The sequence below is a fragment of the Staurois parvus genome, unplaced genomic scaffold (genome assembly GCF_062004578.1).
Source record: "Staurois parvus isolate SC_StPar_1 unplaced genomic scaffold, SC_StPar_1.0 ptg001060l, whole genome shotgun sequence".
Classification (NCBI taxonomy): domain Eukaryota; kingdom Metazoa; phylum Chordata; class Amphibia; order Anura; family Ranidae; genus Staurois; species Staurois parvus.
Window position 1 is genome coordinate 909,153 of NW_028318856.1, and position 25,586 is coordinate 934,738.

The following is a 25,586-nucleotide window of genomic DNA, read 5'->3' on the forward strand; positions in this document are numbered from 1 at the left end:
GGTACAACCTATGAAGGAGGCCAGTCACTTCAGTGGGTGTAAGTATGGGTTTACAACCACTTTAATGGGTAACTCCACTTTCGTGGGAAAAAAAAGCAAATGAAAAAAAATAGAACAGCACATATAAGTTTGACACAAGTCATATTGTAATTGAACGTTATTAAAAATGATGTTTCCTTCTCGATCTGCAACATTGTAATTTTCTGTAAAATGAAATACAATATGGCAACCTGGAGGCATTCTGTACACATGGTGTACAGAATTGCCCCCCCCCCCCCAGAAATGTCATCTGCTTGTGTGATTGGCTCATTGATTTTCCCAGAATTCTGCACTAAGATACAAGTCAGATTGTGAGCATCCCTTCAACAAAAATGTAATTTTCTGTGAGATACTCCCAAAGGGAAATCACATCTGAAGGTATGCAGACCCTGCCACTTTCCTCATTAAAGCCCTGCAAATGCAGAAGCTGATTGATAATTATAAAGTTATTCCATACAGATTCACTCGGCAAAAAAACAGCAATTTCTTCAGAAAAACAAGAGGTAGAAATCTGCTACAAAGTTTTGTTAAGATCTCTGCAATGTACATAGATTACCTTGAGGAGAATGTTTTCAGATTCAAAATACTTTATTAATCCCAAAGGGAAATGACTAAATCTGAATTTTTTTTCTCAAAAAAGTGGCGTTACTCTTTAAATTCATATATCTATATTGTACCGCGCTCCAAAATTAATAAATCTAAGTGCTCTAAATAAATAAATAAATATTGTATATAACTAAAAATTCAATAATAATCTATATCCATAATACTTAAATTCATAATTGCATAATACTTGAATCCATAATTGAAGTGAATCAAAAAAATTTCATTAATATTTGTAAATCAATGCAAAAAAACTGCGTGCCTGAAAAACTATTCAAAAGTGAAAAAATATATAATGATATATAATGAAAATATAAAAAATAGTTTAGCTTTTCTCAATTAGGACTTTCTCCTCTATCTGCTTGGCTTATTCCTCCATGAACGATACATACATAGAAAAGGGAAAAAGAAACATATGGGGAGGGGCGGTGATGTCATCACGCATCCACAGAGGAAACGGCGAGTATAGCGAGTGAACACACACACACCTGCAGGGCTGTTTGCAGGAGGACCTGGATTTATTTACACAAAAGCGTTACTTTTGCTGATACCATGTGAGTGGGAGATCAGAAGCTCATTAAACATTTTTACTCAGGATAAGACACTATGTTTCTTTTTCCCTTTTCTATGTATGTATCGTTCATGGAGGAATAAGCCAAGCAGATAGAGGAGAAAGTCATAATTGAGAAAAGCTGAATTGAGGAGAAAGGAGAGGAGGAAGGAGAGAGAGGTTCATGTCATGAACATAGACTTACCACGCCAATCAGATTGATTCACATTACCATCTCAATTCGTATGAACTGAACTATTTTTTATATTTTCATTATATATCATTATATATTTTTTCACTTTTGAATAGTTTTTCAGGCACGCAGTTTTTTTGCATTGATTTACAAATATTAATGAAATTTTTTTGATTCACTTCAATTATGGATTCAAGTATTATGCAATTATGAATTTAAGTATTATGGATATAGATTATTATTGAATTTTTAGTTATATACAATATTTATTTATTTATTTATTTAGAGCACTTAGATTTATTAATTTTGGAGCGCGGTACAATATAGATATATGAAATTAACATCCATACACCTGGAGAGGGTGTAAAAAGTACCTGGCGATCTAAATACTTAATTATTTAATCAAGCACGTCAATTGATTTATTAGTCGTTCACTTTATTCATAAATTCAATATTATTAGTATTTTTATACACTGAATTTATTGCTTTATAAGTAAGAAAACTTCTAGTGGCTCACAAGTATTTCATTAATTTGCATTTTTGTTACTCTTTAAATATGGCGGCTGTATTTTTATTTTTTGTTTTTAACCTTTTTACCTTTATTTTCAGTTGCTGAACCAGAGAGTAACATGCTTCCTATCTTAAGGTGTCTCCACCCTGGAGGAGCAACAGAAACACCTTTGGACAGCAGCATTTTCATTCTGGGAGGAGGGTGGTGTTAGATGGACTTGACTAACAAATTAAAGCTGAACTCCATGTTTTAAGCAGTTGCAGTAATAGTTTTGTTTCCCCTTTCGAGATAAAGGTTTTACATAAATGACTAAAAGTTGACCATTGTAAGCACGCTCGTCAGTGGTAAATGATTTGTCACATCCCTCTAACTGCCACTTTGTCTGGACAGCTTGGACAGAAATTTCAAAAATAATAGACTCACTAACCAGATGAACATTTGAAAATAACGGAAAAAAAGCCTAAAAAGGCTGGGCAACAAATAGTAAGAGATAATACAAGAGATGGTTGACATAATAAAATAGACGGTCTTCAGATATGCTGCAGGAGACTGTCAGAGACTGTGAACATTATATAGGAGTTGTTGGAGACTGGTTCAAGAGATAGTCATAGGAGACACATTACATGAGGCTTCTAGAAATCACTATTATAACGGGGCAAAAGGTTGTAGGATGGTGCCTACAGAAGGGTTAACATGTTTTTTCTGTGCTCTTTGGTTATCTGGGTCAAGTCTGCTGCCTTTCCTGTGAAACTGTTGCAATGTTGTGTGGTGGATCTGAGGAAACAGTTTTTTCCTGCCAAATTTCTACAGATCCACATAAATAGGGGCCCTTCACTGTCCCAAGAGAGCTGTGGGAAATACTGTCCAAATATAGGCTGTTATTCTGCTGGAGTGTGTCCCCAGCTGGGGAAGGAGGGCCATTGGGGTTCCCTGAGAGATTGGGAACCTGAGGATTCTTAACTACCAATCCTGAACTTACTGCCTTTAAGGATCCTAAGCCCCGGCCACAAGGGGAACATAGATAAATGGTCATTAACATATCTTTTGTTTCCAAGGGTGGAAGAGGTCTGAGGTGTGAATTGGTCTTTTCAATGTGTGACAAGCTTGGTAGGAACATCCTGTGTTCAGTGTTTTGTCCATTTGAGTGCCTTGAAAACGATTTGCATTCATTTTTCATGATGAAAAAAGGCACTGGACAGAATCTGGAAATGGAAGAGTTAAAAAAAATTTCCAAACAGGAACATTTATGAACGAGGTTAGCCGTGCGTACACGCATTTTCAAGCATTTGACGTTTGAAACGCTGCTAAAATCTACTGCTGAACACAAGTTTTCTGCATTAAAAAAAACGACTGTAAACTCAACTGCCTGTAAACGACGATGTGTACATGGACACATAGGAAAACATTAGGGTGAGTTTAGGGGCTGCTGAAAAAAACACTGAACAGCTCCTAAATGTGAGTTTATCAGCTGCAGTGTACATGAGCTCTAAGGTGTATGCTGTCCTACTAATGGTTAGCCGACAGCTAGCCAACAAAACTGGCAGAAGCAACATTGTGCTTCATTGCAAAACTGAATTTACTTCTGTGAACAGTTCTGTAAAACTGCAATACAATCACATACACTGAAATTACAATATGTTTGTAGACATGTCTCTCACAAATGCCTACAATGAATACCTTTCTCACAAAGAGCTACAGTTGCAAGAAAAAGTATGTGAACCCCTTGGGATTACGTGGAGTTTTGCATGAATTGGGCATAACGTGCTCTGAACGTCATCTAAGTCACAACAATAGAAGAACACAGTCTGCTGAACATAATACTACACAAACATTAGATGTTGCCATGGTTTAATTGCACATAACATGTAAACATTCACAGTGCAGGGAGGAAAAAGTATGTGAACCTTTGGACTTAATAACTGGTTGACCCTCCTTTGGCAGCAATAACCTCAACTAAACGTTTCTTGTAGTTGCAGATCAGACCTGCACAACGATCTGGAGTCATTTTGGACCACTCCTCTTCACAAAACTGTTTCAGTGTAGCAATATTCTTGGATTGTCTGGTGTGAATCGCTCTCTTAAGGTCATGCCACAGCATTTCAATCGGGTTGAGGTCAGGACTCTGACTGGGCCACTCCAGAAGGCATATTCTGTGCTGTTGCAGCCATTGTTTTGTTGAATTACTTGTATGCTTTGGGTCATTGTCCTGTTGCATCACCCATCCTCTGCGGAGCTTCAGTTGGCAGACAGTTTTCGTACGTTTTCCTGCAAAATCTCTTGATAAACTCTGGAATTCATCAATGACAACAATCCATCCAGGCCCTGAGACAGCAAAGCAGCTCCATCATGCTCCCTCCGCCATGTTTTACAGTGGGGATGAGGTTTTGATGTTGGTGTGCTGTGCCTTTTTTTCTCCACACATAGTGTTGTGTGTTCTTCCCAAACAACTCAATCTTGGTTTCCTCTGTCCACAGTATTTTTTGCCAGTAGTGCTGTGGAACATCCAGGTGCTCTTTTGCAAACTTCAAACGTGCTGCAATAATCTTTTTGGACAGCAATGGCTTCCTCCGTGGTGTCCTCCCATGTACTCCATTCTTGTTTAATGTTTTCCTTATTGTAGATGTGTCAACAAAAATGTTAGCATGTGCCAGAGATTTCTGTAGGTCTTTAGCTGACACTCTGGGATTCTTCTTTACCTCATGCAGCATTCTGCGCTGTGCTCTTGCAGTCATTTTTGCAGGACGACCGCACCTAGGGAGAGTAGCAACAGTGCTAAACTTTCTCCATTTGTAGACGGTCTGTCTTACCATGGACACATGAACATCAAGGCTTTTGGAGATACTTTTGTAACCCTTTCCAGCTTCATGCAAGTCAACAATTCTTGATCGTAGGTCTTCTGAGAGCTCTTTTCTGCGAGGCATGGTTCACATCAGACAGTGCTTCTTGAAACCAGTAAACCCAAAACAGGTGTGTGTTTTTTAAGGGCAGGACAGCTGTCAGCAACACATCCAATATCATCACACTGATTGGAGTCAAGGTTGGCTCACTCCTGGCTCCAATTAGCTCTGGGAGAAGTCATTAAGCTAGGGCCTTACATACTTTTTCCTCCCTGCACTGTGAATGTTTACATGTTATGTGCAATTAAACCATGGCAACATCTAATGTTTGTGTAGTATTATGTTCAGCAGACTGTGTTCTTCTATTGTTGTGACTTAGATGACGTTCAGAGCACATTTTACGCCCAATTCATGCAAAACTCCACGTATTCCCAAGGGGTTCACATACTTTTTCTTGCAACTGTACCTAAAATCACAATAAATACATTGAAATGCGATCCAGCTGTGTATATGACTTTAACAAACACAATGAAAGAACTTACAGGAAAATGTGTATCAAAAGAAGAATGGGGGAGACCTCACTGGTGTTCTTTTAGAACAGGGGTCTCCAAAATGCAGTCCGAGGGCCAGATGTGGCCCTTGGCTAGCCTTTATCCGGCCCTTGGGGCACTGACACCAACAATGGGGCATTGTTTCTTCCACTGATAACACCTATGGCACGGGTGTCAAACTGGTGGCTCTCCTGTGGCTCTGAGGAACAGCCTAGTCCTCAAAACACGTCAGCCTTTTGGATGTCCAGAGTTCTCACTACAGATAGACACAGTGAGAATTGGACAGGGCTGTTCCTTTATGATGTGCCTTTTAATTATTGATCATTTGTGAGTATAATACTTATTATTTACATTCATTAGACATTTTTAAGGTAATGCACTAGGCCAGTGTGCCTTCTGTTTGTTTTTCTCTATACAGTACTTTGGACTCCCCTGATCCTTTGATGGCAGCAAGGCATGCATATCCTAAGAACTTCCATATGTGGTCTTAATCCATCCCCCAAGTGCAGGAGTAACTGGGTTTTCCACTACTACACAGTTGCCAAACTACATGTCCCATGAGGCATTGCAAGACTGATAGTTACAAGCATGACTCCCAAAGGCAGAGGCATGATGGGACTTGAAGTTTCACAACAGCTGGAGGGCTGCCAGTTTGACATTCCTGACCTATGGGGTACTATTCATACCAATGATGGGGCACTACTCTTCCTCCTACTGACCACCATCGCTGACGCCATGTTTATTCCCACTGATGCTGGGCCCTAAACATTTTCTACCCCCTCTAGCCACACTCAGGCCCTCTTAAAGTCTGAAGGACCCTGTGTTTGAAAAGTTTGGACAACCCATTTCTAGAAGCTGAAATGGCTAAAGTGATTTATGGTAAATCTTTATTCTTAAACATAAAACACTTCCTGATCTTGTTGAAAGGGAATAATAAAAAAACAGGCACAGTTGCAGTGAATGCCCAATAGATGGCTCTCTACTCAACACAATGATACAGAAAAAGATGTTTATGTAGACCTGTGAAAAGTAATCTACAGATTTTTCTAATATTACAGTATTTAAACAACGGTTGGACAACTGTTAAAACAAAAAAAAATGGTAGGTAAAAACAGTAAATAATTATTTTCTTTACAGCACTCTTTCAGAGTTATGGAGGAACATAATGTTCTAGAGGAGGAGGAGATGGTCAATGAACCTCCAAACTCAAGTCAACTGCAAGTTCAAATTGATAACATCTTTATCAAAATCCAAAGCCATATCCCCAATGTGACATTCACTCATTTTAACAAAGCCACCAGTGCGCAAAACAGCAAAGTGTTTTTAGTGAATCCCAGAGAACAATATTGTGTTGGGGAAGACTTTGTGGTACAAGTGGACATGTATGATTACTTGAACAATAGAAAGACCTATGGAGGAGATTTTTTAAGACCTAGGCTCTTTTCCCAAGACCTTGGAGCTTCTGTATCAGGAAAGGTGGAAGACTTGAACAATGGCTCTTACCATATCCACTTTCCATTATACTGGGCAGGCCAAATCAAAGTCTCCATTTTACTTTGGCACCCCAGTGAAGGAATTGCAGCTCTCTGGAGGTCAAGACATGCAAGTTTGGGCGTTCTCGGCTTCCAGGGGAGATATATCTTCCTAGGTCAACAGGCCTTCTCTCTATGTGGTTTTCAACTGAAATCAGATGGAGAGATTTGTGAGTATAAAGATAAACTCTATGAAGAGGTCTTCTACTGCCAAAAACCTCCTAACTTACCCTGTGACTGTTTAAGAGAGATGAGAGCCGTGGACCTCCATTCATCATATTTGAAGTCTGAAGAAGAACCATTGTTTGAAAGGTATAATATATAGCAAACAAGATAAATATCACCTAAAGTATTTGGGGTTTATTCAATATGTTCTCCACATTTTAGGGGGTGGTCTCATTATTGCCCATCTAGTGCACCTGTTGTTAATTTCATTAACACCAAAGCAGCTGAGACTGAAACAACTCCCTCTGCTACTTACCTGACCAGATTAATATCCCAGGAGTTTCATTGACTTGATGCTAGAGTCTGATTAATAAGTGTTCCTCTAATTTTTTGAGCAGTGTATATATAGCCCCAGCACATTGATCTCCCTGTTAGCACAGGGAGATCTTATAGCAGAGCTGGTAAGAGGGAGATCTTTACAAAGAGACAAAAATACACACTCAATTGGCTACTACTTACAGAAATTTATTAGAAAAAGACATAAATAAAAAAAGCATCACGAGTACTTGACCCAAACCCGCCACCCCCTGAACCACCCAGATCCTCCCAAGAAGAAAACCACCCCCAGCCTAAACCACACTTTCCCACTCCCTATTTCCCACCCCCTAGGACAGACCCTACCCGACCCCCTCCCAAAAGGGAACACCCACCAAAACCCCCCAACCCAGGAGGAGCTGAGGGACCCACCCATGTCTAAGTCCCCTTGATGGTACTCTCCCCTGTTAACACATAGGCTCAGCCCAAATAATCTAAAGACCAATCCTGATGGTCCTAAAAAATCTGGCGGTAAAGGTCTCAATTAGACCATAAACTATGAGCACCCATGAATGAAAACCCACTGCAGTTCATATGGGTACCCGCCTAAAACTTATTAAGGATGATAGATAATTTAGCTTGGCTTGCTAGGTTTCATTGGAGTTATGGACTTTTATCATAACTCTATCATAACTTAGATAACTTAGTGCATACAGCACAGTCCTAAAACCTGTGAAGACAATCCAAGAATATATGGTAGACAGTACATTGAAATCGCTGTGTAGCTGTCTGTGGAACCCTAGGGTCTTCCAAACGGTTTCCTTGGACTGTGAATGATTGACTTTCCATTTTCCTGTATAATTCTAGGTCCGACACCACTTGGTGGAGCCAGCAGCATAACCCCTATGATCTTCTTAGCAGTCTTTGAGGGTGCCATTCTGGCCACCGCTGTAAGGGTTGCATTCTTCTTACTGACCACTATTGTAAGGGGAGTTCTTCTGATTGACCTCCAAAGAACAGGTTTAAACAGGGGTTAAGCAAGACGTGTCAATTATTTTAGGGGTTGCTCCGGAGAAAACAGGTTAAGAAAGGCTGTTCTGGAATTTACACTAAGCTAGCTATTCATTGAAAGTAACTTCAACTATTTCTTGTAGGTCCAGAGTGGGTATTGAAATTGCCCAAAACTTCGGACCTGTAAGAGTTACAAACTGTGCTGGTAAGTATATTCAGTATTGGCCTTGTATATTATTAATTTTTGTTAGTCTCAAGTTGCAACACTGTGACATTCTAATTGGCCTTCCATATACTTAAACAATTAAATAAATTGTTGGATGTAACAGAACAATAATTAGTAGAACTTCCTAGAACTATTTTTTTACTCTATAGAAAGATAATATGTCTCATCTGGCATCCTAATTGCCTAACCTAGAATTCTAATTGGCTTTTCATAGACGTAAAATAAATAAATAAAATGGAAGCATGTATAGGGTGTATGTCAACAATAATGAGTGGAAATTCCTACAACTACTGTGTTATTATCCTAAAGAAAGATAATATATATTTCATCTGCGCTGGAACAGGTTGTAATGGCATTTTGACTTGGTTATATATTGGAGCTTCAGGTACATGCTATCTATAAAACGGATAAATTACAAAGGAATAGATACCTTAAGTCAACTATGTTAATGACAAGGTCTTTTTTTATCCAATAAGCCACCTGTAAAAGAAGCTTGAATATACTTAGCCTGACTTTTGAAAAGCTGGTGTATCTCCGCTCCCCAGCTGTGTCAAGTATTCTACACCCCTGGATGTGTAGAACACTTTCCTCCATGAAGTCCTCAGTACAGGGGGTACAAGTTAATGGGAAGATCCACTGCAGCTGGTTGGGAATGGGTGACTCTGTTCAAGTTTGAGTTGCCAAAAGTTCTGCGAAGCTTGTTTGGGGAAAATGCACATAATGGAGAATCCTATTAAAGTCTACGAGGATGAATCTTGTTAAATACTGCCTATTTTTAGGGCTAATAGGCAACGGGAATCTGAGCACTGTCATGATGGAAAAGTACTAATGAAAGCATTTTTTTCCCCTATATACTGTACAGAGGGTCTTTTCATGTGTCTCCAAGGGTAACATTGAAAGTACACAAATCTTTCAACTCTTTCCATGCCAGGTCGGACCTGACAGCAGGATTGTGTGTTATCTGACAAGCTGACTTGTGGGTGTCAAATGCAAGCAGTCCATTGCCTCTGCAGGTGCAGGATTACTTGCCCACTGCCTGGTAATGGCCACCCTCCATCATAATGTATCCTGGGCTCCGTTTGCCCACCGACAGGCCTGGGAATGATATAGCGGGTGCTACCAGGTAAGGGGGGAAAAAACTAAGCGGACACACATCCGCTCTTCTCCCCTTCTTGTTAGTGTACAATATCACTTCCGGGTCCGTTTCCCTGGGCAATATGGTCGGGAAAGAATGCAGTGCAGCACAATCTGCATTGCATTACATTCAGTGGAGCACAGGGGTCCTTTAGACCCTGGATGTCTCATTAACCCCCCTTGGCAGTATTCCCGACTGTAGCTCGGGGTTAACTTTCAGTGCCCGAAGCAGCAACCGCGAGCTACACTCAGGAATACACTGCAGCGTTGCTCTGGGATCCCTCCAGCACTTACCTTGTCCTGCGATCCCGCGATGTCCCCTCTGCACCGTCCCCGGCCATCTCCTCTGGCGGCCGATGCCGGCATCTGTCTCCCGGGTTCCGGTCCCTGCGATTGCGGGACGTACGGGACGTAACCGGCGGGAAATTCAAAAAGTGACATTCACTCAATACACTAAAATCACATAGTATTACATTACTGTATCAAACCATTTCACATACATTTTGTCCCGAGTGCTTTGTCCTGTGCCCTGCCTGCATTTTTACTGTTCTTTCTGCCTGGAAACTGAGAAACGTCCATGGCGTCCAAAAAGTGTCCATTTAGGTCAAAAGTGATTTTAGATCAGCTAGAGAACAGCGATAGTAAATCAGAACCACTTGCAGAATTGAGTGATAATGATTCGTGGGGGAAATTCGTCATCAGACACTGAAAACGATTTTGCGACTTTGCTCAGCGATGTGCGAACTTGGCGCTCTATTTCAAATTTCAGTGTTTTTGGTTTGATTATATTATTGAATTAAATGTATTATTATATTATTTTTTATGATTATTTATTATATTATAATTTATGATTTCGTGTTTCAAATTTTATCTGTTTACTAGACTCTTGTTCGGACAGATTTCAGTGAGTTATTCCTAAGAATTATAGGCCTACAATAAAAAAAAACAACATACTTCCATACAAAAAAAGTACCGCTTTGAGTGCAGAAATACTGACATAATCAGACCTCCAGGGAAGTGAAAGAGAGCCTGTCACCAAACAATCATCACATGGGGAACTTTTTGTCCCCTCTGTGCTGAAAAAAATTAAGTAAAAAATAATGTTTTTTAATTGTAAAAAATCAAAGTTACACCCAAACATATAAAATGCCCCCTAAAAAAATGTTTGAAGCACCCCCACATACAGGGGCGGACTGACCATTTGGAAACTCGGGCACTGCCCGAGGGCCTGGGGTCAGTAGGGGGCCCAATGAGATGCCCCTGGTACCTTTTTCATAGGCTTTTTTGAGTTTGGGCAAGGACACAGGGGCCCCATGATCCCCTATTGCTCGGGGGCCCCATAAGTTGTCAGTCCGCCCCTGCCCACATATACATATGTATGAACATAAATGCACGTGACAGGTTGCCTGCTCATGAAAACATTGATTGCGATGCACATGTAACATATTGCCGGAGTGAAAGCAATAGTTCTAGCACCAGACCTCCTCCGCAACACTAAACTGATGAGCTATAGAGAGTTTTTAAAGTGTTGCCTAATATATGGTACTGGAGTTTGATTAGTGTATTTTGTGCTGAAATTTTGTGTTTCCTGGACCTTTTAGGTAATATGATGTGACATAAAAAAATGGAACTACCACTATTTTATTCTCTAGGGTGTCTGCTTTCAAAAAATTTATATAATATTTGGGGGTTTGGTGTAATCTTCAGGCCTAAAATGATTTTTTAAACGAGCAAAAAATGCAAAAATGGCTCTGGTAGCGAAAGGGCTAAACAACATTCTTGGGTGATGCCTTAACCTCTTGCTGTCCGCCTGCTGTTTATAAACGGCAGGGCGGTGGCAGTCCAGGGGCGGGTTGCCGTTCCTAAACGGCACCCGCCTTTTCTAGCTGTGCGCGCTCCCTGGGAGCGCGCACCACCGCGATCCGGTGCCCGCTGTGTCCTCCGGACACAGTGAAACACCGATCGTCGGACGGGACCTCTGTACGAGGTCCCGATCATGTGATCACTGATTGACCAATCAGTGATCACATGCAAAGTAGTAAGCAAGATGTCACTTGTGACATCATTGCTTACTACGTGTGAAATCTGTGAATGATCACAGAGGTCACATGGTACAAGGCTATTTACAACAGCCTTGTACCATGTGACAAGCTGTGACCAATCACAGCTCACTCAGTATTTCTCAATGACTGCAAGAATGCAGACAGAGAGAAAGAGAAATGATTGCTTTTACATCCTATATGGGTGTAAAAGCAATCAGTGTAAAAAAAAAAAAAAAAAAAAAAATCTTCATTACCCCCAAGTAGTACAGTGTCACCATGGTGACACTGTACTGCTAGGGTGACAGTATGTAAAAAAAAAAAAATAATATAAAAATAATAAAATAAAAATGTAAAAAAAAATCTTTAAAAATTATAATTTTTGGTTATAAACTAATTTGGATTTTTTTTTTTTTACTAAAAAAATAACGGAATAAATTTTGGCCAAGATTTATGATGAAATATTATTTATTTGCAAAATTTTATTTAAAAAAAACACTTTTTTTCAAAATTTTTGGACTTTTTCATTTACATAGTAAAAAAAATAAAAATCCCAGCGGTGAATAAATACCACCAAAATAAAGCTTTATCTGTCTCAAAAAAATGGTAAAAAATTCATATGGGTACAGTGTTGCATGACCGCGCAATTGTTATTCAAAGTGTGATAGCGCTGAAAGCTGAAAATTGCGCTGGTCAGGAAGGGGGTAAAAGTGTCCGGACAGGTAGTGGTTAAAGCTGTATATGATGCTATGGAACATTACGATGTTCACGAATACTCTCAGCAACAGCATATATTGGCCCTGCATATTTGGCTGTGGAATTGATTTTACAATTAGTTTGGCTTACATACAACAGCAGAAACCCAATCTAATTAAATTCAGATTAATGTATTGTCAATTAGCCAATTAATCAATTGTTTATAGCCAAGTAACAAAAGACAGCAAGTCTCTGGCACAAGGCATAGAGTATACAATAAAACAAACCTTCTGTATTAGTCTCCTCTTAAAGTAAATGTTCTGCACAAGGTGCCTCCTCAGTAACATGCCCAACCTAGAGGAGTTTTTGCTAGAAAACAATATAACAGTAAAGTGTAGCACTACCCCCTTAGGAGTTGATGAAGTTTGAGTCCCCTTATAAGTAGTGGATTTGAACTGGGAAAGGATAGGGGGGTGTATGGGATGTCCAATGGAACTGAGAAACCCAAGACAACTTTCTGAAACTATATACAAGGTTTTACACCAAAATCCTCTTCTTGGAGAGCTAGCCAGTGTCTCCTGTAGTACCACCCCAGATCCCAGATGAATCCTCTTCTAATGAAGCTATCTGAAGAAAATCGCTGAGCAGGGGATCCAGTGCCTGCCACATTAGTAAGACAGTCCCAGGTAGTTGCTAATCTGGTTTCACTCCAGAGTGTGCTTTCCCCTATCTGGCCTGGGAGGTGCAGGTCTACTCACTTAGTCTTTCTCCTATGTTGCTGCTAGGTCAGTGACTACTACCAGGCCTTCTATCGGGGCTGCGTCTTCCCTGCTACACAGGTGGTCCTATCTCTGGGGGCCAGTGAAGTCCCAAGCTTTCCTCCTTCCAAGGTCCTCCTGCCTAGAAGTGAGCCCCTCTCCCATCTGGCCCCCCTCCCAGACTCCTGCTCTCCAGCTCCACATCCTCCTCTTCCACCGGAACTCCCCTCCAACTCTCCTGCTGCTCAGTTACTCTTAAAGGCTGTCCTGGCCCCTTGCCAGGCATCCTGTTGGGGCTTGGCCAGGATTCTGTAGGAGTGCAGACCAGCCACTCCTCATCTCCTCCCATTGCTTCTATATCTTCCTCCAAAGTTCTAGAGCAGGGGAAAGTTCCAGAGAGCAGGTCTGCAGAGCCTCTCAGCTCTGACCTGAATTTGACCCTGCTATCTATCTCACTCAGGCTACTACTCAGCCCTTCTAGCTAACAATTTGGACTAGAGCTCCTCCTAGCTACCTTGGTGGGTGCTACATAAGCAATAGAGAGCATGGGGTTATGAAAGACCAAAATTGTCAAACAAATCTACTTTATTTTTATGAAGAGGTGTGCAAAAACTTAGATAAAGGAGTGGATATAATACACCTGGCCTTTGCAAAAGTGTTTGACACAGTTCCCCACACACAGCTAATGGATAGAATAAAGTCAACAGGCTCAGAAAATCTGTCTGTAAATGGATAGAAAACTAGATTATAGACCAGGGGTGGGCAAACTTTTTGACTTGAGGGCCGCAATGGGTTCATATATTGGAAGTATAGTAATATTCCCCCATAGTAAGCATAGTAATTAATCCCCCATATAGTAATTTATCCCCCATAGTAATTCATCCCCCATAGTAATTCATCCCCCATATAGTAATTCATCCCCCATAGTAATTCATCCCCCATAGTAATTAATCCCCCATATAGTAATTCATCCCCCATAGTAATTCATCCCCCATAGTAATTCATCCCCCATATAGTAATTCATCCCCCATAGTAATTCATCCCCCATTGTAATTCATCCCCCATATAGTAATTCATCCCCCATATAGTAATTCATCCCCCCTATAGTAATTCATTCCCCATAGTAATTAATCCCCCATATAGTAATTCATCCCCCATAGTAATTCATCCCCCATAGTAATTCATTCCCCATAGTAATTCATCCCCCATAGTAATTCATTCCCCATAGTAATTCATCCCCCATATTAAGTCCCCAAGTCCCCCCTGTGTCAATTTACTTACCTTTGCTCCGCGCGTTCCTCTCACCGTGTTCCCGCGCCGTTCCGGTCTTCAGGGCAGACTGTGAGAGGAGCCTAGCTCCCCTCACGTTCGTCACGCTGCCCCACCTACACACATCCTGACAGCCATCCTGACAGTATCACGCTCAGCGGGCCGGATTAAAAGGTCTGCCGGGCCATATACGGCCCGCGTGCCGTAGTTTGCCCATTGTTGTTATAGGCTGTATTCAGAGAGTAGAGATTAATGAATCAGACTCTGAATGGTCTAAGGTCATTAGTGGGGTACCTAATGGTTTAGTGTTGGGCCCCTTACTTGTCAACTTATCTATAAAGGATATAGAGTTTGGGAGTAAAAGTACCATTTCTGTGTTTGCAGATTACACCATGATATGCACTGGAATAACGTCCTACAGGATATCTCCACCTTCATGTAAAGCCTTAATGCACTATTAAATTGGGCAACTATGTGACAAGTGAGGTTTAATGTTAAGAAACGTAAAGTGGGGCTCTTGCTCTCTCCCAAGATGGACTATAGGATGTGTAGTGTGCATAGAGCAGTGTAAGTCACCATGTAAACACACTTGCTGGTTATCGGCAGTCCAAAGTACTGTATAAAGTAAATATGTACAGTACAAAGTACTGCCGATAACCGGCAAGTGTGAATAGAGACATATACACTGATAATCAGGGCACTGTCAGTGCAGTCCCAAAAGTGCCCAGCAGTGCTGACAATCTGTGCTAATCAGTCCTGCCAATCAGAGCTGTGTCTATCAGTGCCGCCAGTCAATGCCATCTATCTGTGCCACCAGTCAGTGCTGTCAGTCAGCGCCCTTCATTGCTGCCTATTAATACCCATCAGTGCCGTCTATCAGTGCTCATCATTGTAGTCTATCAGTGCCCATCAGTGCTGCATATCAGTGCCTCCTCATCAATACCCACCAGTGCCACCTTATCAATGCACTCCATCAGTGCTGCCTATCAGTGCAGCCTCATCAACGCACATTAGTTATGGAGAAAAATTACCTGTTTGCAAAATGTTATAAAAGAAACTAAGAAAAACTTTTTTTTTTCATTTTCGGTCTTTTTTTTGTTTGTTTAGCAAAAAATAAAACACCCAGTAGTGATTAACCAATTCAGTACCGGGCAATTTTACACCTTCCTGCCCAGGCCAGTTTTCAGGTTTCAGCGCTCTCACACTTTGAATGACAATTGCGCGGTCATACAACATTGTACCCAAACTAAAATTTTATCATTTTCTTCACACAACTAGAGCTTTCTTTTGGTGGTATTTAATCAACGCTGGGGTTTTTATTTTTTTTGCTAAATTAACAAAAAAAACAAAAAATTTTGAAAAAACACATTTTTCTTTGTTTCTGTTATAAAAGTTTGCAAATAAATAATTGTTCTTCATAAATTTAGGCCGAGATGTATTCTGCTACATGTCTTTGGTGAAATAACCCAAATTAGGATGTATTATTTAGTTTGTAGGAAAGTTATAGAGTTCACAAACTATGGTATACTGTAGATCTGAATATTGATCAATCCTGAAGTACTGACGGCCAATCTAATTTCTTGAGGTCCAAGAATGTCAGGACAGTACAGATATCCCCCAAATGTCAGGACAGTACAGATATCCCCCAAATGTCAGGACAGTACAGATATCCCCCAAATGTCAGGACAGGACAGATATCCCCCAAATGTCAGGACAGTACAGATATCCCCCAAATGTCAGGACAGGACAGATATCCCCCAAATATCAGGACAGTACAGATATCCCCCAAATGTTAGGACAGTACAGATATCCCCCAAATGACCCCTTTTTGCAGAGTAGACAGTCCGACGTACTTCATAAGAGGCATGGCGAGTTTTTTTAAGTTGTATTTTTTTGTCATAATTTTTCGGAAAATTAAAAAATAAAAAAAATTAGTTTCACTATTTTTTTTTACATATTGTCACCAGTGCAGTACAGCGTCATCATATAACTGGCATGGCGGTGATCAGGGACACTGACTGGTGACAGTATGAAAAAAAAAATATATATATATATATTTTTTTTTATTTTTTTTTTTTATAACATTTTTTTTATTTTTTGTAAGATTTTTTTCATATTTCACTATGACCAAAGTAGTACAATGTTACCATAGTAACATTGTACTACTTTGGGGAAGTGATCAGTAATTTTTTTTTTTTTTTTGCACAGTTTGCTTATAGCAAAGAATTACTTTGCTATAAGCAAGCATTTACCTGAATGACATCGATTCATTCAGGGTTTGTTTTTGTTTTTTTGTGCTTAGCTGTGATTTGGCCACAGCTAATCACATGACATGTGCATGTGATTAGCTGTGACCATTCACAGCTAGACACTAGTATACAATGGATGGCATGAATGAAGCCATCCATTGTATACAACCGTCATGTGACCTGCTGTGATTGGTCACAGCAGGTCACATGGTACCGGCAACGGGGGCCGATACTCAGATCTGTCATCGGCCGTGTCCGAGGTACACGGCCGGTGACAGATTGCGCCGCTGCACGGCTCTGCAGGAGCGCAATCTGCGCATGTGCGGGAGGACGCCATATGGTGTCCACCCAGGACGCTGATGACATTTGCCATAGGGCGGGTGGCAAATGGTTAAATACCACCAAAAAAGGCTCTATTTATGTGAAAAAAAATGAAAAATTTCATATGGGTGCAGTGTTGCATGACCGCTCAATTGTCATTCAAAGTGCAACAGCGCTGAAAGCTGAAAATTGGCCTGGACAGGAAGGGAGTGAAAGTGCCCGTTAGGCAAGTGGTTAAAAGAGGTGTTGTAGTACGCATGGGCTGCTATGCCTATTGCTACTCCAGTGGATTTGGGTGGATGGACCTTTAAGGTCTTTAAAGTGATTGTAAAGGCTGATGGTTTTTTACCTTCATGCATTCTAGGAATGAAGGTAAAACACCTTCAGTGTGCAACTCCCCCTGCAGCCCCCCAATACTTACCTGAGCCTGATACAATGATAAGCACAAGAGCCAAGGTCTCTCTCTCCTCATTGGTTAAGACCCAGCAGTGGCTTCATTGGCTCCCACTGCTGTCAATCACAACCAGTGAGGAGGGAGTTGGAGGCGGGGCTGAGCCATGCTGTGTGTGTTCCATAAACACACAAAGAGGCGGCTTAGGAGTGAGCACACACGAGTGCCCCCAGAGCAAACAGCTTTTTCTGGGAGCACTCACAGGGAGGAGGGGCCAAAATCTCAGAGAAGAGATGAATCGTGGCTGCTCTGTGTAAAACCAGTGCACAGAGCAGGTAAATACTGTATGATGTGCTTGTTATTGAAAAAAAAACCTTTAACAGCATTTTAAGTAAAGAGCAGTTCCTTTTTCTCTTCATGAACACTTTTCTTTCACAGTTAGCTGTCCTTTCTACACAAAACAATTTAAAAAAGATAGGTCCATGAGAGATTTATGGATGCAAAGGACAATTTTTGTGAGGTTGAACTTGCAATCATTTTTACTACTACTGTCTATATTCAATGTTACTATGTAATATTAACTCCCTTTGCAAAAACCATCATTCTTTCAGAAAGGCCTTTAATTCAAAAGCCGAAATGTCAACCAGGAATGAAGTCCACCTTTCCAAGTGGCTACTATTTCAGTAATACTTGGAATCCTGCCTACTGCACCATGACCACCTACAAGACTACAGAGGACTTTGTGAAGTGCCTACAGGGGAAGAAACTTTTCCTGATCGGAGATTCAACATTACGACAGTTCATCATGCACTTCACGGAGGGCATTAGCAGTAAGTGCTTTCAAATGTGCCTGAAGGTAGGCGCTCCCAAATCTAGGGAGATCTTTCAGAGGCAAATACGTATTTTACCCATGAAGTTTGTTCACTTTCCATGTCCAACGATTCCATAGTGAGCGCTAAACTAAAAAGGAAAGCATTGGATCCAAAAGGGAAACCTTCTGACTGGTCAACGAGGCTGCCAATTATGGTGAAGACGTGCATTTCGTCACGATTTGAAATTGTATTTTCAGAGATTCGGATGTATACGAATCTCCGAGTAGACATAGTAACGAATGTAAATACATTTAAAAAAAATGTATACCAAAATTAACAAATGCATTAATTTCATTCGGATGACATCACATGATTTAATAGCAGTTCGGGCCCATGGAGCAATTAATTGTTTTTTAATTTGTTTGATCATTCGGATTCGAGTAAATTTGTGATTTAAATTGAATTTGTGATTGTCACAGTCAGTCTGTTCAGTTCCACAATGAACCAGCAAACACAAATGCTCCTGCGCTTGGGGATGGACTGGATACAGGCTACAACCACATTAAGAATGTCCTGGAACATGCACACCTTGCTGCCCTCAAATGGACCGGGGGAATCCAAATATACTGAATGAGGAAAGAACAAACAGAGGGCGCACAGGCCTAGTGCATTACCATAAAAAATGTTTAATAAGAAATAAAATATGTGTTGTACTCACAAATAGAGATGAGCGAATCGAACCAGGCGAACCGGAATTCGAGTCGAATTTCAGGAAATATTCGATTCGCGTCGAAACCGAAATTTTGCCTACTTCGGGTGCGCGAATCGAAGATTTCCCGATCAGCAGGCAAAAGTGTCCCTGCAGTGAGCTCCGCTATTTCTGACAGTTCTCTGACAGAAGGAACACATGTTTAGCGGTTGAAACATTGTATCTATTAGTTTACATTTAGGATACAGATGTTTCAACCGCTGTACATGTGAAAAAGCTGTGAGAGAACTGTCAGAAATAGAGGAACTCTGCACATACACTTTTTGCCGGCTTGGAATTATTCTTCTTTTCATCCTACTTCTTCTTCTTCTTCTTCTTCTTCATCCTCATCCTCATCCTCTTCTTCTGAGGATGAGGATGAAGAAGAAGAAGAAGTAGGATGAAAAGAAGAATAATTCCAAGCCGGCAAAAAGTGTATGTGCAGAGTTCCTCTATTCTGCAGATACACTTAGAGGAGCTCTGCAGATACACTTAGAGGAGCTCTGCACATACACTTTTTGCCTGTTTGGAATTAATCTTATTTTCATCCTACTTCTTCTTCTTCTTCTTCTTCATCCTCATCCTCAGAAGAAGAAGAAGAGGATGAAGAAGAAGAAGAAGAAGTAGGATGAAAATAAGAATAATTCCAAGCCGGCAAAAAGTGTATGTGCAGAGTTCCTCTATTCTGCAGATACACTTAGAGGAGCTCTGCAGATACACTTAGAGGAGCTCTGCACATACACTTTTTGCCGGCTTGGAATTAATCTTATTTTCATCCTACTTCTTCTTCTTCTTCTTCTTCATCCTCATCCTCAGAAGAAGAAGAAGAGGATGAGGATGAAGAAGAAGAAGTAGGATGAAAATAAGAATAATTCCAAGCCGGCAAAAAGTGTATCTGCAGCGCTCCTCTAAGTGTATCTGCAGAATGTCATTTATGGAAACAAATAGATACAATGTTTCAACCGCTGCATGGAAGGACAGTCCCAGAACTGTCATTAATAGTCTATTTCTGACAGTTCCATGACATTCCCTCCATACAGCGGTTGAAACAGCTGTATGGAGTGAATGTCCCAGAACTGTCAGAAATAGACTATTTATGACAGTTCTGGGACATTCACTCCATACAGCTGTTTCAACCGCTGCTGTCATTAATAGTCTATTTCTGACAGTTCTATGACATTCCCTCCATACAGCGGTTGAAACAGCTGTATGGAGTGAATGTCCCAGAACTGTCAGAAATAGACAGAAACTGTCACAGAACTGTCCTTCTTCTCATCCTTCTCCTTCTTCTCATCCTTCTTCTCATCCTTCTTCTCATCCTTCTCCTTCTTCTCATCCTTCTCCTTCTTCTCATCCTTCTCCTTCTTCTCATCCTTCTTCTCATCCTTCTCCTTCTTCTCATCCTTCTCCTTCTTCTCATCCTTCTCCTTCTCCATCTTCTCATCCTTCTCCTTTTCCTTCTTCTCATCCTTCTTCTTCTGCTTCTCCTTCTCCTTCTTCTCATCCTTCTCCTTCTTCTCATCCTTCTCCTTCTTCTCATCCTTCTCCTTCTCCTTCTTCTCATCCTTCTCCTTCTCCTTCTTCTCATCCTTCTCCTTCTCCTTCTTCTCATCCTTCTCCTTCTTCTCATCCTTCTCCTTCTCCTTCTTCTCATCCTTCTCCTTCTTCTCATCCTTCTCCTTCTTCTCATCCTTCTCCTTCTTCTCATCCTTCTCCTCATCCTTCTCCTTCTCCTTCTTCTCATCCTTCTCCTTCTTCTCATCCTTCTCCTTCTTCTCATCCTTCTCCTTCTTCTCATCCTTCTCCTTCTCCTTCTTCTCATCCTTCTCCTTCTTCTCATCCTTCTCCTTCTCCTCATCCTTCTCCTTCTTCTCATCCTTCTCCTTCTCCTTCTTCTCATCCTTCTCCTTCTCCTTCTTCTCATCCTTCTCCTTCTCCATCTTCTCATCCTTCTCCTTCTTCTCATCCTTCTCCTTCTCCTTCTTCTCCTTCTCCTTCTTCTCATCCTTCTCCTTCTCCTTCTTCTCATCCTTCTCCTTCTTCTCATCCTTCTCCTTCTCCTCATCCTTCTCCTTCTCCTTCTCATCCTTCTCCTTCTTCTCATCCTTCTCCTTCTCCTTCTTCTCATCCTTCTCCTTCTTCTCATCCTTCTCCTTCTTCTCATCCTTCTCCTTCTCCTCATCCTTCTCCTTCTCCTTCTTCTCATCCTTCTCCTTCTTCTCATCCTTCTCCTTCTCCTTCTTCTCATCCTTCTCCTTCTCCTTCTTCTCATCCTTCTCCTTCTTCTCATCCTTCTCCTTCTCCTTCTTCTCATCCTTCTTCTTCTCATCCTTCTCCTTCTCCTTCTTCTCATCCTTCTCCTTCTCCTTCTTCTCATCCTTCTCCTTCTTCTCATCCTTCTCCTTCTCCTTCTTCTCATCCTTCTCCTTCTCCTTCTCATCCTTCTCCTTCTCCTTCTTCTCATCCTTCTCCTTCTTCTCATCCTTCTCCTTCTCCTTCTTCTCATCCTTCTCCTTCTCCTTCTTCTCATCCTTCTCCTTCTCCTTCTTCTCATCCTTCTCCTTCTCCTTCTCCTTCTTCTCATCCTTCTCCTTCTTCTCATCCTTCTCCTTCTCCTTCTTCTCATCCTTCTCCTTCTTCTCATCCTTCTCCTTCTCCTTCTCCTTCCTCATCTCCAAGGGCATTTAAATTAAAGGTACAGTGTTCTGCACTAATTTAAAGGCTCTCTGAAGCCTAGAAACCCTTTTTATAAGTCATCTTCGTAGCGAAGAAATTCGCATTGAATCGAATTTCATACTGGAATTCGCCGAATCAGCCGAATCGAATTTTTCATTTCTTCGCTCATCTCTACTCACAAACAACAATAAAGTCAAGGCACATCATAGAAGAACAGCTGGGTCAACACCGCGCTGAGTAACAGTCCGCAATGGGGAGTGTAGACATCCAATAGGCTGACGCGTATCGAGGACTTGCCTCTTCCTCAGAGCCCTATTGGATGTCTACACTCCCCATTGCGGACTATTACTCAGCGTGGTGAGTACAACACCTATTTTATTTCTTGTTCAGTTCCACAGTCTAATGCAATTCTTAGGTTTGAAAAATCCAGGGCTGTTGTGACCAAAAATATTGAATCTTTCCGAATAGTTTTGATATATGAATTTCGAATCTACCCAAAATATATAGCAATCTCCTGAAAAACCTCAGTAATACGGATTAAATTACTTCAGCTCCACTCTCTGCATAAATATGCTGCAAATAAAGGGTGTTGTGGTGATGCCCCCATGAGAGGTCAGGGTCAGGACACCCTTCATTCATAGCATGTCCTGTGTCTTCCACTGGGCATTGTTCATGCATCTTGTGGAAAAAAGGTACTGCAGGCCAAAATTTTGTTTTGAAGGTAAATATTGAAGGTTGGGTTACTTTTTAAATTTTTTTAACTGGCTGCGGGCCCTTATTTAGAAAAAATGTCCCATGGTTTGGATCCTAAAGAGATAAAAGATGGGGAAGTGTGAAAGTATTATAGAGATGTGCTGCATATAGAAATATTTCTTATTTTGCCCTTACTTACACTTTAAAAGGCCATGCCTGTGATATTATCCAGTGAGCATATATAACATGGTGGGTTTCTCTTGTCTCCACCAGTTGTAAAATATTTTCGTCATCATCAGACTGGATGGAGCTCATGGGAGAAGACACTTGAGGCTATAAACATGGAAAAAGATATCTATATATCGTATAAAAGGCATGGGTTTCCCCTCGAGAGCTTTGAGTTCTACTACTTCATGGAGGACATGTACACGAGCCGCCAGATTGACAGACAAGGAGGAGGAAAGGACACCATCCTTGTCATTACCATGGGACAACACTTCCGACAGTTCCCTCTGAAAATTTTTATCAGACGGGCACTTAATATCCGCAGAGCTGTGGAACGCCTTTTCCTCCGGAGCCCAGAAACCAAGGTTATCATCAAAACGGAAAACACCAGAGAAAGAAATGCTGCGCCAGAAAGAACTGGAGATTTTAATGGTTATTCTCAATACCTGGTGCTTAAAGAGGTTTTCCAAGGGGTCAATGTGGGCTTCGTGGATGCCTGGGACATGACGGTTGCTTCAGCCACAGAGTCTGTTCATCCTTCGGGGTATACGTTTGAAAGTATTATGAGCCTGACATTCAGTTTTGCTTGTTCATGAATGGTTTCACAAGTAGAGACTGAGAGCCATCAAATATGGAGGAGTGGAAACCGTTTTATTTTGTTAGAAATAAAAAAGAAGGGGATATGTGTCCATTGACACATTAACATAGTCGTGTTTGTCACAATAGTTTTTATTGGTTTTTAAGGGGACAACAACAGTCACGCCCAAATAGAGGCTAAAGCATCTGATAGAGATACCAGACAATGAAGATAAAGCAATCAAATATTTGCAGCAGTAAACTTTCAGGGCCTATCACCAAGTGTTGCTTGAGGGCCTTTTTATGGACCTATAGTCACAGGTTGGAAGTCTATACCGCTTTTTAGGCATATCGGTCCAGGCAAGAAAAAGCACTGGGAAGGGAGAAGGATAGGAAAGAGAAGGATATAGTGAAAACTAGTATAAGAGGGGAACAGTATAAACTCAGGAACTCCAAGAGGGATTAATGAAGAAGATCATAGGGTAAGAGTTGAGGAAAGGGGTTTGAGACTCGTAAGTGGGTGGATTATGGAAAATGGGATATGTAGAGGTGTCAAAAGGTCACCTTTGAACAGTCTGGAGGTATACCATCTGAATAAATAAAGTCTTCAGTGGTTTGGGGTGTCTTGATTTTAATTAAGGGCAACTAGATCTTAAAATAAGGATTGGGTTTACAAATAGGGAAATACAGGCATTTGGGGGCAAAAAGGGAAAAAGGTGATGAGAAAGAATAGGGTCTTTTTTAGTCTAACACACATCCATTTTCGAGGGGGGAGGAAGGGGGGAGGAAGTGGGGAGAAAGGGGGGAGAAAGTGAATGCAGGGTCCAGGGAGAGCGGATATAGTGAATACGGGGTCCAGGGAGACCAGATATAGTGAATGCAGGCTCTGGGGAGACCGGATATAATGAATGCAGGGTCTGGGGAGACCAGATATAGTGAATGCAGGGTTCAGGGAGACCAGATATAGTGAATGCAGGGTCCAGGGAGACCGGATATAGTGAATGCAGGGTTCGGGGAGAGCGGATATAGTGAATGCAGGGTCCAGGGAGACCAGATATAGTGAATGCAGGGTCTGGGGAGACCATATATAATGAATACAGGGTCCGGGAGACCGGATATAGTGAATGCAGGGTCCGGGGAGACCGGATATAGTGAATGCAGGGTCCGGGGAGACCGGATATAGTGAATGCCGGGTCCGTGGAGACCAGATATAGTGATTTCGGGGTCCGGGGAGACCAGATATAGTGAATGCAGGGTCCGGGGAGACCAGATATAGTGATTGCGGGGTCCGGGGAGACCGGATATAGTGAATGCAGGGTCCAGGGAGGCCAGATATAGTGAATGCAGGGTCCAGGGAGACCGGATATAGTGAATACGGGGTCTGGGGAGACCGGATATAGTGAATGCAGGGTCCGGGGAGACCAGATATAGTGATTGCGGGGTCCGGGGAGACCGGATATAGTGAATGCAGGGTCCAGGGAGGCCAGATATAGTGAATGCAGGGTCCGGGGAGACCGGATATAGTGAATACGGGGTCTGGGGAGACCGGATATAGTGAATGCAGGGTTCAGGGAGAGCAGATATAGTGAATGCAGGGTCCGGGGAGACCAGATATAGTGAATGCAGGGTCCGGGGAGACCAGATATAGTGATTGCGGGGTCCGGGGAGACCAGATATAGTGAATGCAGGGTCCGGGGTTTACTAACATTTTAAGTGGTTAAAGATGAATTTCACCCCAATTTCTTCATTATTTTTAGTTCCCTCCTAAGCCAGCTATAGATGGTTCAGCAGGGACTGGCTGAGATTTGAACCTTCCATGGGCAGACTGGTTGTACTGAAGTTGATCCATCGATCGACTTCAGTACAACTAGAATGTCAGATTTATACATGCGATTAATGCCAACGGCTATTGTTGCTAGCAATAATCACTGAGTTCTCCAAGCAGGGACGGCTCCACCCGCCGGGAGAAAACAATAGCAATAACAATCCCTCTCAGGGAGGGAATCTCACCATCAACACTGACTGTGTAATGGGGAAATTGAGTGATTTGCTTTCCAGCACCCAGTGGTTGCAGGAAAGAAAATTGCATCATCTATGGCCTCAAATAAATTAGTCCAAAAAAGAATCTTCCCTCTTTCAACAAATTTTCCACCTATATTAAAACACCAAGACCTCCCCCATAACAGTGATAATTATATATGCAAACTGACAAAAATCATAAAGTCCAGTGTCTCGGTAGTCAATAAATCAAAAGTGTAGAACTTGAAAATTTTCTTGCAATGTTGATTGTGTCCAATGACTTTTTGTGAGAAACCTCAAAAATAAAGAAACTCAAAAAAGTGCATTAACATAACACAAACAGAAAAAAAAAAAAAAAAAAAATTTTTTTATATATATATGTATATTAGAGATGAGCGAATCGAACCAGGCGAACCGGAATTCGAGTCGAATTTCAGGAAATATTCG

General features: G+C 41.4%; 1 protein-coding gene across 2 annotated transcripts in view; it reads left to right on the top strand.

The window, feature by feature from the left end:
* Window positions 1–23,251, top strand: part of LOC149440677 (NXPE family member 4-like) — a 36,739-nt gene extending 13,488 nt beyond the window's left edge. For both annotated transcript variants that reach the window (XM_089658250.1, XM_089658251.1), the window contains 4 exons: window positions 6,422–7,128; window positions 8,451–8,512; window positions 18,002–18,220; window positions 22,593–23,251. In XM_089658250.1, coding sequence (XP_089514376.1) covers window positions 6,422–7,128; window positions 8,451–8,512; window positions 18,002–18,220; window positions 22,593–23,140 — 1,536 coding nt within the window. In that variant the 3' untranslated portion in view covers window positions 23,141–23,251. The remainder of the gene's footprint in view (window positions 1–6,421; window positions 7,129–8,450; window positions 8,513–18,001; window positions 18,221–22,592) is intronic.
* Window positions 23,252–25,586: the final 2,335 nt, after the last annotated feature.